Genomic DNA, 18,132 nt, shown 5'->3' with positions numbered 1-18,132 from the left:
CGTCCATATCTGAATCAAAACAAAACTTGCCAAATAGTTTGGTTGAATTACTCGTAGTAAAAGATACGGAGTGTTGCGGGAATGATTGAAGTACAGGGGATTGGGGGACAAATCTCAAGGACGCGTGATGTAACATATGTCGATACTAATCGGGGGCAAAATTGTGTATAGGGCTATAGGAAATAGGTTTGGGGGGAATAGGTACTTATTGGTAATGGCAAAGACTGTCTCCCAGGGGCCATAGTTTGGAAAGACTAGGCCTTGGTAAGGTACCTCAAACCTCTTCCCAGGCTCTTTTTATTCCAACCACATATTCAGTATCGCCCAACTTTTCCGAAACCCATTGCGGTCCTTCAAATTCTACCTCCGGATATACATCCTCCCCTTTTCTGTTCTTTTTTGTTATAAGTGAGACATGCCATCGGAAAAACCATTAGAGTATCTGGTCTTAATTTTATTTCGAAGTCATTTTCTTGTGGGTGTAGAGCTCACCGTGCCAAACATCGGTTGTTTAGTTTCATTTTGTTCAGCCACCGTGAAGGGTTGTGATCCGTGATGATATAAACTTTCTTCCGTAAACATAATCATTCATTCGGGACAGTTGAGTAATAAATAATTAGGCCGTGGGCCCAGCAGGTGAGATTTAAAAATTGAAGCTAATGTTATTTTATACATTATCAAAACAAAGCAGTAAGAGATATTATAAATTTGACTCCAAAAGAACAAGCGCTAACACTTGTAAAAAATCATTTTTAGATATATTTCACATGAAAACCGTACATGATAGAATATAGAAACAATATTGTTATTCTTTTGATATCAGCAAAAAATAAACAAATATATTAAATTTACATATCCTAGATGCCGAAGGAAAGTATAGGCCCGTTTTTCCGCTCATCAATGAACTAAGATCTTACATCTTTTGTCAAAAAACGCTTAAAAGTGAAGTCTTTGAACTACGATCATATACCTTTTGTCGTTTTTTATGCAAACGTCTATCACCATTCTGCTCTGATCAGCGGTCTGATAGCGATGATGATCATTTCATTAAAGTTCCCTCATCATCGTTCTATAAGGCAGAACAGTGGTGGTCTTCACACTTTCACACTCACACATCAGTGAGCTGTAAGATCTTAGAACAAAGATGAGTTAAAAAACGATAATCTTTGCAGAAAGATGCAAGATCTTAGTGCTAAAAAACGGCCCTTATGTGTTTTTATCTTAGTGCTGTTATTTCGAATGTTCATCCAATATATCAATATTTAGCCAATACAACCTACAAGAACAATATAAACATAACAGAGCTTCAATTTTAGGGAACGGTCAATGACCTTAACTAAACTCAGTAAACGCGTTCATAATTGCCACAGTAAAGAAGCAATATTTTTGCAGTAGCCAAACCTGTTCATATGCTTACTTCATATTTGGATGTCCATGACAGATTGCTATTTCTATCTAATTTTTTTCTTTGGCTTTTCATTTTTCTCAGTTATTTATTCTGATTTTGTTCTGTTTAAATCAGAGTTACTGTTATAATTACATTCTTGATAACACAAGATTTTTATTTTCTTGATTACAAAGGAATAGTGCGATAGAGAGCTGATCTTTAGTCTGTACATAATGCCTTGGTATATATCTATGAGTAGGCTTCTTGCTGCTTTTTAGTGCGTTTTTGTTTCGAAATTTTACACATGATCAGGTGCCTACATACAACATGCTTTAAGGTAGTAAAGCATTGTGTGTTAACAGTCATTTCTCCGTTGAATGGAAAGAGTTTTCAGTGAAATAATTGCTGTCATACTGTACATAATTTAAACTGTAAGTTTTTTTTTTTTAGGATTGGCTCCGAAATAGAAGAAAAGAGTGTCGGAACCGTGCTAGCCCAAAAAAGCTTGTTAACGGTTAGTTTTACGAAGATTTATTAAATGAGTTTTCTAAACATATTTCTGCCTTTATTGAAGACTGATTTGCCATGTCAAATTTGCACGAAAAATTTAGTAATGTTATTTCTAAAGTAATTTCAGCCTTTCTAAATTCATTTTTCCTAAATACCTATAAGAAATTACAATAAACAATAGAAATAATAAATTAATAGATTAAATTTTGTTTATAAATTTCTAATAACAAATTTGGAAAATAATATATTATAAGTTTAGAAAATCAACATGTACATTATAACTAGTCTGAAGGAAATTACGTTAAGTAAGAGTATTTCAAGCTATAACAGCATTTTATGGAAGCATTGCTTAGCAAAGTAATTGTTGGTGTTAAAAACAGTTCATATAATTATCCAGTAAGCTTATCGCAGATTATTTCTGGTCTTCGTTCTCGGTGCGAACAAAAAGCTCCTCCCACTTCTTCGTGCAGTTATTAATAGCGGGTTTCCACTTGTTTCCGATTGTTTCGCGTAAAGTGCATTATTCGTAATAGCGGGTTTTCACTTGTTTCCGATTGTTTCGCGTCTGACTTGTCTACCCGTGAAAAGATCTGACGCCGCTTATGTTTCTACGTTCTCTGGAGCACTCGCACCTCGGTCCGGGTTTTTATAATGGGTGAGATAGGGAATGATCATACTGGATAATTATATGAACTGTGGTTTTAAATGTATAGCTTTCTGTAATTCATTTTATAGTTCAATTTCATCGGCCACAACCTAGTTAAGAACGGAACCGAAAACTTAAATCGTTTTTTGAAAAAAAAGTTGTCAAATGAAAAAAATTTAAAACTTATAAACGCGTTTGGGAAAAAAATTGTCAAATGAAAAAAAAAGTCTATTTGAAGGTGATTTAGGAATGGTAACAATTATTTCAATATTAATGGTAGAAGTTTATTGAAAAAAAAAATATGGACATTTTGAACACCAGCCTGAAACCCCACAAAAATGGTGGTGGATCGAAATGAAAATTATACCGTTGAAATCTCCATAACCATAAACCCTATTCAGGAGAATTATCTATTAATTAATAGATGTTTCATGGGGAGCAGATTTCAGGTGATAGCAGAACTTTCAAGCTATATTGCAGCAAAATGAGCTTGTTACATGCCCATGTATAGATTCCACTTGTCGCACGTCAGAATGATTTAAATGGATACCGCACATTAGAGTAATCCATAACAATAATTCTCATTAATGGTTTTATAATGTTTTTAAGTTGTGCATACTAAACTTGCAAAGCGTCCGTTTATGTGGAGACGAGAATTTACACTTTTTGATATAAACGCTTCATATTTATCAAACCTATTGTTAAGCATATTATTGTTTAGCCTATTGTTAAAGTAGACACCAAGGGATCGCTTTGTATTTTAGTCTCTAATATTCACTGTGATAGTCTGATTTCTGCCTCCAAACTATTAAGAATATTTGACATTTTCCTTAATTTAATAATAGTTGACAAAAATTTAGCTGCTGGAAAAATCTTAATGATAAATTTTTTGTCATGCTGAGAAACACTTGAGTTAATTTCCTTAAAATTATTTGAACTTAAATTGCCATTACCAGTGACTCCAATTAAATTAAAAAAAAAAAAAAAATGATCTCATTCAAAACATGTAGGTTGTGCTATAGAATTTTTCAAAGTGGGTTCCATTTTGGAGTTTCAAACAGTTCGTGGTAGTGAACTGTAAGTAAGGAGCGACCCGGCTCAATAGTAACCGAACCTCTAAAAAACGTAAATTTGATACCAACAGATATATCAAAAGAATTGAGTTTTATGCTGATTTCAAATCTATACTTTTTATTAAGGTTTATCTTACCCATCAAAGGTTTCTAGCCTGAGAAAATTTGCCTGATTTTTGAAAAAAAGGAAAACACCCCCTAAAAGTCATAGAATCTTAATGAAAAGCACAGCATCAGACTCAGCGTATCAGAGGACCTTATTGTAGAGGTTTCAAGCGCCTATCTGAAAAAATGTGGAATTTTGTATTTTTTTTTGCCAGAAGGAAGATCACGGATGCGTGTTTTTTTTTTTTTTTTTCAGGGGTCATTGTATCGACCCAGTGTTCCTAGAATATAAATTTCAAATCCAAATTCATTTAATTCAAAAACAAGACATAGCTCTTGTGGGCAAAGCCCAAATATGATGTCTCTTACTAAAAATTAGCATAATAAAGTTGTCTGATAAATCTTTGTCAGGATAAATACACTAAAGGATAAAAACACTTGAGATTGAGAATAAAATTGTCAGATAAAACATCGTCAGGATAAAATAAACTAAACAATAAAAACACTAGAGATCATTGTAATATTTCACAAAGCTTGGCACAAAGCTTTTACTGTAGTACAGGGGGTCGCAATGGACTGAGGTTCGTTTCAGGACCTTCTCAGCTACTTCCCTAGGGGGCCGAGATCTTATAGGGACAAAAGGTGGGGGAAGGAATGATCTGTATATGGGATGTTGAAGGAGGGAGGAGCCAAATATTTGGCATAATTTTTCTCGGCGGGAAGAAAGGGATTCAAGTTTAAATTCCTTGAGGTAAAAGGAGTAAGGTAAGGGGGAACGGCCATAAATGATTTGCAGTGATCTCTTCTGAACTCGTTCTATTTTATCAGTTTCATCCTGGGTAAGGGCAAAGTGCCAAACCAGACAAGCATATTCGACTGAATATCGTGAAAGGGCTCATTCGAACGGAAATTAAAAGTTCTAGTGCCCTTTTTAAGTGACCAAAAAAACAATAAAAAATTTTAGCGTAAAGAGCGAGGCGTTGAGGAGGGAACAGCCCCTTTCATATACGGAATAATTTCTGTTCGTTTTTAGTTTTAATGTCGCTCCTTACTTTCAGTTAAAAAAAACTTGTTGTTTTTTATTTAATTCTGCTTTAAGGAGCCATTTTTTGATAACCCCAGCCATTATTTCCTTAAATAGGGATTTGAGGAAGTACTCCTTAAATGCTTTATACACAAATTTAATTAAAAACGATTTAACAAGCTATATATATATAAAAAAAAAATAGACAATAACACTGAACCAGTTACAAAAAGACCTACGAGTTTAGTTGCCAAAAAGGCAAAATTAGGGCTGAAAGCGTGTCCTTAATTATCTTTCTTTCATCACAACGAATTGCCTTATTTCATCTCACTTTATCTATCAGTTAGGGTTCAACTTCGTTGAAGTAAGGATGCTGGGACTGTTTAGAATCTTTTTTTGGTTCTAATGGTCGTATTTAATGCAAGTTTCTTTGATATATTTATGTTTTTCTAAGGACGGTCCTTGGACACAGGATCGAAATATTCATTCCACTGTCTTATGGAAAATAAATTCCCTATTGTTCTTCTTGTTGTCGATTTTTATGATGCAAAGGCAGTGTGGTCTTCGTCGCTTAACCAAAATGCATAATATGCTTACTGCCATTACTACTGCTAAGACCACTACTACTACTACAACTTAGGCTAAGAGTAAGATAAGATAAAATATTTATTTTAAAAAATGACTATCACAAGCCCCAAAGGGCCGTATTCGCATTTCGGGGTCATATAATAAAAAAAGACATAGAAATAGCACAACAACTAAAAAACTGGCTAAACAATGCCAAAACAACAATATCAGAAAGGCAAAGCCATTCATTAGTCTAAAAAACAAAAAGTGTCAAATGTAAGAAAGTTGAAAAGGCACAAACTAAAAAAAAAAAAAAAATTGAGATAAAAATAGTGTTAAAAAGGTTTAAAAGAGAGTATATAAAAAGGGTAAGGAATAGATGAACCAAACGGACACAAGCATGGGAATCAGCAGTACAAAAAAAAAAAAAAAAAAAAAAAAAAAAAAAAAAAAAAAAAAAAACTAGTGGTTTATTTGATCAGTAATGAAGGGGACAAAGGTTTTTTCATATCTGGAGGTTAAACAACGGATGGGGGACAAGATAGGGATGGGCTCAGAAACAGTACATGGCAGGCGGTGTCTGGATGGGGAGTGTCTTTTGGGGAACATTTTTTCCGTGCGAGGGTTTATTATTGCATTTTTTGCAAAATGGAGGCACGGCGTTCCTCTCCTGTGCTCAAGAGTTTCCAGCTTGGCCTTTTTTAGAAGGAGTGAATATGGTACCAAAGTTTCTTTAAAAATTATTCTTAGGGCTCTTTTTTGAATAGATTCAATTTTATCTGATTCATCACGGGAGATGCCACGATGCCAAACTGGACAAGTATATTCCAGATGAGGGCAGACAGAGGAAGTATAAATCTTCAAAGAATGGGATGGGGGGACGTTAAATTTATTCAAGAGCTTAAGGAGAGATATGGACGCATTAGCTCTACGGACAATATCTTTCACGTGGTTATCCCACTTTAAACTAGAGGAAATTGTAACCCCAAGTAATTTAAAGGAAGACACAGAAATATCTGGGGGTATAGGGTCAAGGAAGGCGGGAATAGATTTCAAGAAATTTATCGTCATTATATTTGATTTAGTGGAATTTACTTTCATATTTAGGTTCTTAGCTTCATCCGAAATGTGGGTTAGAATTTCAAAAGGGTCACTTTTAATATTCCTGTGACATATTTCGAGGATCGACAAGTCATCCACGTATTTCCACCTTTGGGGGAAGTCCTTACCAATATCGTTAATCATGACTAGAAATAAAAGTGGTCCCAATAAGGTTCCTTGAGGAATTCCAGAATATATAGGGAGGGGGTAGAGAAAATATTTTTGTATTTAACAACTTGTGATCTATTTGAAAGAAACGATATGACAATATTTACTAACAGAGGATCAAGTTTAAAGTTAACCAGTAGTGAACAAATTGGAGTGGTGTGGTCAACCAGGTCAAAAGCTTTTCGGAAATCAACTTAGACAAGGTTCAGCCAGACATTTGGTTTATCAAGGTTACTTACGATGGTATGCATTAAGTGCACAGGGTAATGGGTGGTGGAAGTTTTCTTTAAGTTACCAAACTGCCGGGTATCAATACGCGGACAAATTTTATCCTTAAGCCAGTCAAAGAGGAAACCTTCATAAAGTTTGGAAAAAACAGAAGTAAGCCTAATGGGGCGAATGTTGGCGAAAGTCAGACTGGCGCATTTTTTAAGGACAGGTGTTATAAAACCTTGTTTCCAGCAACTTGGAAATTTACCAAATTTTGTGATGTGGTTGAAAATATTTGATAAAGGCTCAGCAATTTTGTCCGAAAAGGCTTTAATTAAGTCAACTGGGATGTCCAAGGGACAAATACTTGATTTTCTAAGCTTAAGAATTTTATTTATAACATCAGAGGGAGAAATAAAGGGGAAGGAAGTATTAGGAGGAATAGTTGGACTTGAGCCAGTGAAAGGGGGGAGACTTTGCCCGATGGAAGCAAGGTACAAGTTCAGATCGTTGGAAGTCTTATTAGGGGGTTCAGGGAGATGAAAATCAATTTCGGAAGGACTTTTTCCGCATATTTCTTTAATTTTTCTGTACCATTGCTTGGGCTTGTTAGAATAAAGATCTTTGACTTTATTATTATAATAATCAGAAGCTGCTTTTCTTAATTTTTTATTTAGGAACTTCCTTAGACTATTAGCCTCAGTAATGCAACCTGCTTTGAAAAAATTGATTTTTTTTCTTATAAGTTTTTTTAAAAGACTCAGTAACATAAGGCTTATTTGTAAAACGTTTTAAATTTTTTCTCAGGAAAGTGGGATTCATAATTACTCCTCAATAGATTTTTAAGGGACAAAGCCATGCAGTCTACGTCATTTGTTTGATACACAGTGGACCAATTTTCAGTAGTAATCCAGAAGCCAAAATTGAAAACTCCTGAGTCAGTGAGAGGTATATAAGCGGTTTCAGTTATAGAAAACGACTGTTTAACTTTAGCCAGCGGAGATAGCAAAAGGCTAAAGTGGTAACTAGCGCCTAGAGGGGGCAGAATGGAGCCGGGTTTGTAAAACTTCGAAAGATTAACTCAAATTAAATCAAGAGTAGTATTGCCTTTTGTAGTTGGGACATTAACGACCTGTTTTAAATTAAAAGTGTTACTTGTAGAATCAAGTCTTATATTGTTTGCGTCACACATCAGGAAAATACCTGTATTTGGGTATTTTGATTGTACAAAGTCAGCACTTGCATGTAATTTTTCGATAAAATTTATTTTGTCAGCGGATCTCTGATTAGGGGAGTAATAAAAACAACAAAGGACAATTAAATTAAAAGGACGCGGCAAGACTTTAGGTCGAACACACACCCACATAACTTCATCAAAGGGATTAAGACACGGAATTGGGATTTCACTTGGATATAAATCCTTACGGACAAAGAACAGAATTCCGCCATCTTTCTTGCTCAAAGGGTGGTGTTCTGGTCTTATTTTAATAAACTGATTAATATTGTTCATCTTTAGCAGGCATACATATTGGAGCTTGAACTTCATTAAAACCGATTGCGTCTAAACAATATATTTTAGACTGGGTGTCTAATTCATTAGGTTTCTCAAAGTTGAGGCTTAATGTATTTTTCTGGAAAGGTGAAGTGAATCGAATGCGATTTTTGAAGGTTCCTTTTTTAAACTACTCTTTTTTATATCACAGATGGGGTGGGGGGTTCTAGTGGACTTCCTGACGGTGGCTAAACTTCGATAGTGAGAACAAGGGCCAGGGGGATCGAATCCATCTTTTTCAAATACAATTGCATTTAATTGAGCAGGTACTAGCAGAGACTCTAAACAGCGGTAACTATTTGAAGTTTTAGAAACTCTGCATGGAGGTGTTAGAAGAGGATCGTGCTGCCTGCTTACTCTTAAACCAGAGTCATACTGGTAGGGTAGCCAGGGGGGATAAAGTGCAAGGTAGGGGAGAAAGGTTTCCTGGTGATCTGGGAATAAGTCAAGTTGGGAGTGTTATTTAAATGGGGGGGGGTGTCGGGGGGCAAGATGCTGTTGAGGGAGGGAAGTACGGTGGGGGATGTCTGAGAGGGGAGGGGTTGGGTTTGTTTCGGCAAATAACGGGTGGAGTCCAGAACCGGCCGGTAACTTCTTGGACGCACGGAGAAGAAAGGAGTCGAAAGGAAGTGGATTTTTGGGAGGAATATGAGTGAGGGGGGGGGGTTTGGGGATGGTCCGAATTAAGTGAAGTGATTGTGGGGATTGGACTGACTGGGCACGCGTAAGTACTTGGGGCGGATAATTGTTTCGAGGGATGGATTCTTGTGGTATACTGCTCTGTATTGGGTATGCAGGGGGATAAGGCTGAAAATCGAATGGAACACGAACAAGGGGAGGGGGAGGGGGGTCGTGAATACTTTTGGCGTCGCTCTAAAGAACGTTGGGTTTTAAACCTGCGCTCCAATCCTGAAGATGCATGAGCAAAAGTACACGACTTATCAATACAAGATAAAACAGAACAAAGATCAACATGGTCAAAAATACACTTATAAGACACGCAAACTTCCGAAATAAACTGACGACAAATATGTAGAAACTAAATGGTGAAACTTCCAGTAAATGTTTAGTGGGACATTGAACTAAATCAAAACACGCATGTGCATGCAGGCTGTCAAAAGGGTGAATCAGCAATATCATGGGAACGGCTTAGAGTATTAAGTTAAAACTTACAGGGTATGTTGAGGAGGTTGTTGAACTGATGAAAAGGCACTATGTGTATACTATTACTACAACTACTAATACTACTGCTGCTATGATAACAATATGTAAGGAACGACTCAGGGTATTAATTTGAAACTTTCAAGACGTCTGTAAGGGGATATTGAACTACCCACGAGGATCTATGTCCAAACTACTATGACTTATACTGCTATCAAGGCTAAGGTTATAAGGTTGAAACTTTTAGCGTGTGTTGAGGGGGAGGTTGTAGTAAACAGAAGGAACTAACATACTACTACTGCTATTACTACTGCTACTACTACTACTTCTAATCCTAGGGACATTAAGAATGTTAACAATATCATCGTTACCGCGTAGAGCAATAAGGTGAAACTTCCAGGGATTGTTGAGGGGGATGCTGAAGTAGTCAAAATGCACTATGTGCGTACTCCTACTGCTACTATGGGTAAGGTTATTAAGCTAAAACTTTCAGGGTCATTAATTCTACTACTGCTATTGCTACCACTACCACTTCTACTGCTGCTATTGAACTAAATAGTAATAGTCTATTCAGGTTGTCAAAATAGCATATGCGGGACATCACAGGAATGGAATACGGTATTAAGTTGAAACTGCCAGGGAAAGTTGACGGGGATGTCAAATTAAATCAAAATACGCTACCTGCATGCAGACAAAAGGGTATCAAAAATATATCAGGAAGAGCTTATTGAATTAAGTTGAAACTCTTTGGATTACTACTACTAGGCTACTACTCTTTAATTAAATCAAAAGAGTTTAGGTGTATCTAGCTTTTCAAAATAGCACAGATGCAATATCTCAGCTATTCAATCAATCAATCAATCAATCAATTTATTAATACTAAAAAAAAACCAATACAATTACAAACTTAAAATTTAAACACGCCAAAGAAGATAAGCTTTTAAAGGGCAAACAAAAAAAATAAGACACTATTATAAAGCACAAAAAAAAAAAAAAAAAAATAAAAAAATAAATTGGATAAGAGGAATTTATGAAAATAGGAGAATTAATAGGAGAAAATAGGAGAATTATTTGAAATATATTGAATGAAAAAAAAAAAGACATATAAATGTGGATGGAATGCAAAAAAAAGAAGAAAAAAGGGGGAAAATACTATACTGGAAATACCCAGCGAGAAAGGGTATTGAATTGGGGTTTGCAAAACTAAGTGAAAAAAGCAAAAATAAAACTAAAAAAATCTGAAAGGAAAGTTCAGGTCTAATACTACTATTATTTGTAAAAAACTACGATTTCTAAAGAGTTAAAGAGGCTGAGTTACAAGGTCGAACCTTAAAACGTACAGGGATTAGGAGGCACAGTTGGGGGGCTGCCACCCCCCAAACCCCCTGCTTTCGCAGCCTTTAAATAAAAAAAAAGTTCTTTAAACTGAAAGTAAGGAGCTACATTAAATCTTAAAACGAACAGAAATTATTCCGTATATGAAAGGTGCTGTGCCCTCCTCAACGCCTCGCTCTTTACGCTAAAGTTTTTATTGTTTAAAAAAAGAGTTGTGAGAAAGTCAAACTTTAGCGTAAAGAGTGAGGCGTTGAGGAGGGCAGAGCCCCTTTCATATACGGAATAATTTCTGTTTGTTTTAAGATTTAATGTCACTCCTTACTTTCAGTTTAAAGAACTTTTTTTATTTAAAGGCTGCGAAAGCGGGGGTTTGGGGGGCGGCAGCCCCCCAACTATGCCTCCTAATCCCTGTATGTTTTAAGGTTCAACCTTGTAGCTCAGCCTCTTTAACTCTTTAGAAAACGTAGTTTTTTTTTCAAATAATTTCTGCACGTTTTTGTACAGTTTATTACTTATTATTGCTTGACTAATTGTATGCTGATCATGTCAATAGTTATTTAAAAAAGAAACTGAGTTGCTTTTTTAAACTGTAAATTCAGTATATAAAAAATTTTCTCTGACTGTGAATCGAACCCGGGTTTTCCTCCTGACAGTCAGGAGTCTTGACCGCTGGACTAAAGAGACACACTTATAATTGTTTTTTAGTAAAGTGAATCTATTTTTTAAAGCAAGCAAATCCCCATAAAACTTGACATTTTGTTCATGGACAACAGGGAAGAAGCTATCAAGATGAGCTGAAATTTTCAGAATGGGTTCCAAGGAAAAGCTATTTTTTAATTTTCCTTCTGATGAAATTTCGATGATCAGACAACATTAAAGGGGGGTTGTGGAGGGAAAAATTAACATGGGATATTATGGGACAACGTGGTTTTTAGTAAATGTAAATTCGGGGGATAATTTTTTCTTTATGAAAATATCAAAAAGCCCTAACAGGTCGAATTCCGCTTCGAATGAGTCCTCATTCACCCGGATCAGTTGCCAACTTTGTCCTGTAAGCGTGGATAACAAACAAAAAAGAGAAATGAATTTTAAGTTGCTCGATTTGTTTTTTTGAAAACAGGGAAGGAGTGATCGGATTGAGCTAAAATTTCGAGGACAAGCTCCCGGGCCGTAGGAAAGCTTAACCTCTAAATTTCAGCCCAATCGGACAACGTCAAAGGGGGGCTGTGTTGGGAGGGTCGAAACTTCCGGCCCAGTTTACCCCATGAAGATAAAGTCGGAGGAGGATGAGATTTTGCATGTTTCTTAGTTTGAGCTGGGGCTACAAATGCAATCACCGGCGTCTCTTTGCGGCGTCTAGGACCTGAATTCACTTAACATTGTGGTTGGTCGCCTCTTTATAGAGGCACAAGTGTGCCTCCTTCATAAAGTTGGAGGGGGTGAAATTTGTCACGTTTCTTAGTTTGAGCTTGGGCTACAAAATGCGATTACCGATGTCTCTCTGTGACTACTAGGACCGGAAATTGCTTGCGGGCTCTTATAGGAAAACGAGCCCGCGTTTTCGCGGGCTAGCCCGTGTTTTCGCGGGCTAGCCCGCTTATAGCGGGTTTTTATAGGAAAACGAGGTTTTTCGTAAATGTAAATTCGGGGGATAATTTTTTCGGTCTGAAAATATAAAAAGGCCCTAACAGGTCAAATTCTTCTTCGAATGAGTCCTCATTCACCCGGATCAGTTGCCAACTGTGGCCTGTAGGCGTGGATAAAAAAAAAAAAAGAGAAATGAATTTTAAGTGGCTATATTTGGTTTTTTGAAAACAGGGAAGGAGTGATCAGTTTGAGCTTAAATTTCGCGGACACGCTCCCGGGCCCTAGTAAAGCTTAACCTCTAAATTTCAGCCCAATCAGACAACGTCAAAGGGGGGTTGTGGTGGGAGGGTCGAAACTTCTGGCCCAGTTTACCCCATGAAGACAAAGTCGGAGGAGGATGAAATTTTGCACGTTTCTTAGTTTGTATAAAATAAGGTCATTGTTTTGACACTCCCTTTGCCTTATGTGCATTTTTGTGCATATCTTCTTCTAGTCTTCTTCTAGTTCTCGAGTTAAATCAGTATTTTTTTTTCTTTCGAATATCAAAGAATGCAAGGAAATATCCTGGTTTTTATACGAAAAAGAATACCTTCAGTTATGTAAAATTAGAATTTTGGATTTACCTTATACGATAAAAATGAAACTAAGTTGGATTAATATACCTGCTTTTATTAAAAAAAAAAAAAAAAAGTGTGTTTGATGCGACTAAAGTAGCTTAAATTCAGTAGGCCTATGTAATAGATTTAACTCTGTTTCTACCGGACTAAATATAATATTTGTTTTCTTAGGCCCTAAGAATAGACACATGCATAATGGTGGGAAAGGAGATCGGAATAAACAAAGGAATCGGACAACTTTCACTCCTGAACAAGTAAAAGAGTTGAAAAAGGTGTTTGAAGAGAATCAAAAACCAGATGCTCACAATATAAGCATGCTAGGTGTGCGTCTTCAGCTAAGTGAAAAACGGATCCTAGTAAGCTTCATTTTACATTATCATTTTATAGATATATTTCAACTATATCTTTGTGGATGTGTTCAGAAATATTTATGCAGTTATATCTATTCTTTGATATATTTATATGTAGTACCCCTTTTAGGGGCTATCACTGTTCTTAGTAAATGCCACGAGTCCTTGTAGTTACACTAGTCAGCCCTAAATTCGCAAACGTAATGTAGCATTAGCTCTGATGTCGTTTCTGTTGTATAGTCTTTTGTCTACCTTTTTAAGTGTGGTAATACACAAGGCCGTTTCACAAGGCATATTTTGATTGCCATTTTTAGGTTTTAAGAGGGGTATACTTATCGATAAACTTTCCGATCGGTTATTTTTTGTGTTATCTCTGATGTCGTTTTCGTTTAGCGTTGATATAAGACTTTGGTTGCATTCCAGGTTGTAAACTGTGGTAACTTTACGTTAACTAAAGAAATTACGTAGTTAACTCCCACTGGAAATGGATGTGAAGAAACTAAAAGGTTATTCTGTTTATAATGGCATCATTTTTATATATATCAATTTTTCTATCACTTTTACCCTAATAAGACTTTCAGTACAATATGGTACTTTTAATAATGATAAAAATGATACAGATTTTGTTCACTAAAGATTGCTGTTTGCAAATATTACTACAGAAGTAAATTCAAAGTTACTCTTTTGTCATTTCATATGTTACGACAACGTCAGGCTTAATTGAAACGTTTGTTGCATATCCGTATTTCAAATAAAAAGCTACATCACAGAAAGTAATGGTAGGTGATATCGGCCAATGATTTTTAGAAAAAGAAAATTCCCGACATTAAAATTGATGTCGCTTCAGCTGTTTTGTTTACTGTTTGTAGACGACATATTGTTACTGGTGATATCGCCTTTGTCTTTGCAAAATGAATCAGAAATTTTTGATATTTATTTGGAAAGTAGAAAATAGTCCTAAATATGAATCAATTATTTAAGTTAGTTTTTGGAAAAGGAGAAAGGGAAAAGAATAAGCTATGTGTAAAGGAAGAGGCGAGAAGGAAGTTAAGGATTTATCATATTTGGGGTGTAAGTTTACACCCCAAGCCATACCATATTTATATAAACCAAACCATTTACCGTATTTGGGGTGTTCGTTCAGGAAGATGGAATGACCAGGCGTAATTGGTTTGTTGTAACGATTAGAAAGCTTCATGGGTGTCGCTAAGCCTCTTAGGTATCTAGGGTCAGAAGTTATTAGGCTACAAGAGAATTTCTGAGACAAAAAAACAACCGAGAGAAAAATCTCAATGAAAAAAACAACAACAAACAAGACTGCGGCAAGTGGAAAGAAAAGACGAAAAATGTGAAACAACACGGATATTTCGCCTGTATCAAAACAAGGCGTCTTCAGCACAAGAGAAACACAAGAAGAACAAGATAAAAATCAAACTTAAAACTAAAAACCAATCAAACCAATCAAACCACCACCAAAAAAATATACAATTGCGGCGAACTAATCCACGTAAGGAAAAACAGCTATTAGAGTTACTTCGCCAATTGTCTATTTTTTTGGTGTTGGTTTTTTTTTTTTTTTATCTTGTTCTTCTTGTGTTTCTCTTGTACTGAAGACGCCTTGTTTTATAAATTCTGATTTTGATGCTTTTTAGATCATGATTTTTGTTAGGTTTTCATTGGTGATAACAGAGGAATGTTTTCTTGATAACAAAGGAACAATGTCGTAGTAAGTAGGCTTCAACCTGTTATTCGTTCGGTTTAGCAATAACTTTTTCGTTTAATAATGTCAATTAATGTCAAATAATGTTCCTGTGTTTGTTTCACATTTTTATTTTGTATCATAGTTTTCCGTTTCTGTCTAAATTTGATTTTTATATTCTTTTGGGTTTGTTCATTGTTTTCAATTGTAAACTCTGGTTTTGATTCTTTTTTAGATCGTGATTGCTATATGGTTTTCATTCTTGATAACACAAAAACTATATTCTTTTTTTCTTTATTAATAAAGAAACCTCGTGATAGAAAAGGGAATTTTTCGTACTTAATGCCTTAGCGTATATCTGCTATCTATAGGCCACATGCTGTTTGTAGTATGTTTTTATTCTGACACGCAGGTCATACATAGAGCTCTACATATAGCATGCCATACAGGCCATACATACATACTGATCTCTGCATGCAGCATGGTTCCAGGCAGTAAAATACGTGCGATTTAGCAATTATTTTTCCAATACATTCACAAATTTCCCAGTCAAGTAATGTTTCTGTGCTTGCTTCATAATTTTCTATCACAGTTTGCCATTTTTGTCTAAATTTTTCAATTTTTTTATTTTTTTGGCTTTTCATAGTTTTCAGTTAAGGGTTTTATTTATTATTATTTTTTTTTTTTTTTTTTTTTTTATCGCTGTTACTGCTGGATTTTCATTCTTGATAACACAAGAATCGGATTTTTCCTTAATAACAAATGAACGATTGTGAACACTGTTTTTTTTTCCACATAATGTCTTGGTATAGATCTATATATTGGCCACATGCTTTTTTGTAGTTCCATTTTGTTTTGGAACGTTGGGCATGCTCTGGTCTCTTCACAAAGCTTGCTTCAACTTATTGAAATATATGTTAGTTAGCAATTATTTTTGCGTTGAATAGAAGCTCCATGCAGTTAATTAATTGTTGTCATATTATACAGAGTTTAAGCTTTAATCTGAGGAAGTTTCTCTTTTCTCTAGGTTTGGTTTCGAAATAGAAGAGAAAACTGTCGGAAGCTAGGTAGCTCAAAAAAGCTTGTCAAAGGTTAGTTTTTACGAATATTTAATCATAATGATTTTTAAACAGAGTTCCGCCTTTATCGAAGATTGCCGTGTCAATTTTGTAAAAAAATGTAATAATATTATCTCTAAAGTAGTTTCAGTATTCCAAAATTGGTTTTTCTACATACCGTAAACTGTTGCAATAGATACGGTATTGCTGTGAAAAAAAAGTATAAAATATTGCTGTTAAAATTTTAATGTCCTAACCTAACCTATGCAACCTGCAAAATACTTGATACCTTCAATTCAAAATCAACAGACTCGGTCGAGGCCCCCGGCCTCGACCTCGTTCATCATATACTTTAGAACTAATATGAAAGAAATTACGTATTCTTAGTACTACACTACGTATTCTTCACATACTCTGAAGTATTCTCCAAAATTGCTTAGGATATTTTTGTGGAAGAATGGCATAATTAAGTAGTTGTTGTTGTAAAATGTATAGCTCTACATCACCCATTTTATTGCGCATTTCATGGTTGTGGCTTCTGCCACAACCTAGTAATGAACAAGACTGAAAATAAATAAAAGTTCAGGTAGGGATAAAATCCTTTTAATAGACTGTGTTTCACAAACAGTGATTAAATTTCACAAAAAATACTAAAACTACTGATGACGGTTACTGCATGTGTGACCGAAATATTTAGTATTTTTAGTATTTTTATTATGTATCGTCATGGAAAGGGAGTGTGGTCTCCGGAATTATCTTAGACTGAAAATTGAAAACGCATTTGAAAAAAAGTCAAATGAAGAAGAATTGCTATTTGAAGATGATCTGGAAATCGTAACTATTCTTTCGGTTCATCTTAATGGTAAAAGAATATTGCTAAAATATATTTATGAATATTTGGAAAAAAAAATAGCCTGAAACTTCACTAAATTGATGTCCCATCGAAATGGAAACTCCCCGTTGGAATCTCCATAGACCGAAAACTTTATTAAGAAGAAATACATTATCCCTTCATGAGCAACTAGGAAAATCACATTTTTTGCAAGCAGTGATGTGTTTCCTGTTTTTGTTCTCCTTTTTTTTCTGTCGCCACATCATGATTCGAAAGTGAATTGTTATATCTAGTGCAACAGAAAAATATTTAAAAGAAATGCAAAATATGAGAAAAACTGCATCTTCATCAACAAAATGATGTAAAAGCATATTTTTACAGAGGAAGTATAATGCGTGTATATTTTGAAAAGCTGCTTCCCTGGGATCTGATGTTTTTTTGAGTGATTCCTTCGGAAGGGGCTCATTAGGCTGAAAATTTGCGTTGGAAAAGTGATCCCAACGACAATTCATTGGGATGTTTAATCCTGGGCCTCCAAAACGGCTTAGAGTATTAAGGTGAAACTTTCAAAAAATGTTGAGAGGGGATTCGATCAAAATTAGAACACACTCTTTGTAGGATGGTTGTCAAAAGGGCTTATCAGCAATATCTGAGGAACGGCTGAGGGTATTAAGTTTGAACTTTCATGGCATGTTGAAGGGGGTGTTGAAGAATAATCGGGGGGCGATCAGTCCTCGCTTGCCCTGTTGGATACCTCCCCCCCCCCCCAACACTGCTTAAAATTTTGAAAAGTTGGTTTTGTTCAAAATAGTCGAAAGGACTAACAATTATGCCTCTGGAGATACCATGCCCCCCACAGTCCCCTTAAATTTGTATTTTTTTTTTCGTTTTTGACTTGCAGGATTGATCTGTGGGGAAGGGGAATGTTCGTCCTGGATGTGTCCGAAAATTTTAAGGATATTGAAGTGCAACCTTGGGGAACTTCGAGGGGTATGTTGAGCTTAATCAAAAGATTGCGACCACTCGAAACTGTGACTGTAATTAATTGCCATTGTGACTACTTTCATTTGCAACTATTATCGAGTAATATTAAGGGGATATTGAATATAATTGAAACACGGTATGTGTATGCTGGTTGCCAAAACAGCGT

At 35.5% G+C, this 18,132-nt stretch overlaps 1 protein-coding gene across 2 annotated transcripts in view; it reads left to right on the top strand.

Moving 5' to 3' along the window:
* The window catches only part of LOC148952929 (uncharacterized), a 120,619-nt gene that overhangs the window by 52,698 nt on the left and 49,789 nt on the right, over window positions 1–18,132 (top strand). For both annotated transcript variants that reach the window (XM_089088192.1, XM_089088191.1), the window contains 3 exons: window positions 1,838–1,901; window positions 13,215–13,399; window positions 16,120–16,183. In XM_089088192.1, coding sequence (XP_088944318.1) covers window positions 1,838–1,901; window positions 13,215–13,399; window positions 16,120–16,183 — 313 coding nt within the window. The remainder of the gene's footprint in view (window positions 1–1,837; window positions 1,902–13,214; window positions 13,400–16,119; window positions 16,184–18,132) is intronic.

This window comes from Artemia sp. Qi Xiang Cuo, chromosome 4 (assembly GCF_049724085.1).
Source record: "Artemia sp. Qi Xiang Cuo chromosome 4, ASM4972408v1, whole genome shotgun sequence".
NCBI lineage: Eukaryota > Metazoa > Arthropoda > Branchiopoda > Anostraca > Artemiidae > Artemia > Artemia sp. Qi Xiang Cuo.
This window is presented reverse-complemented; position numbering and strand designations above follow the sequence as displayed.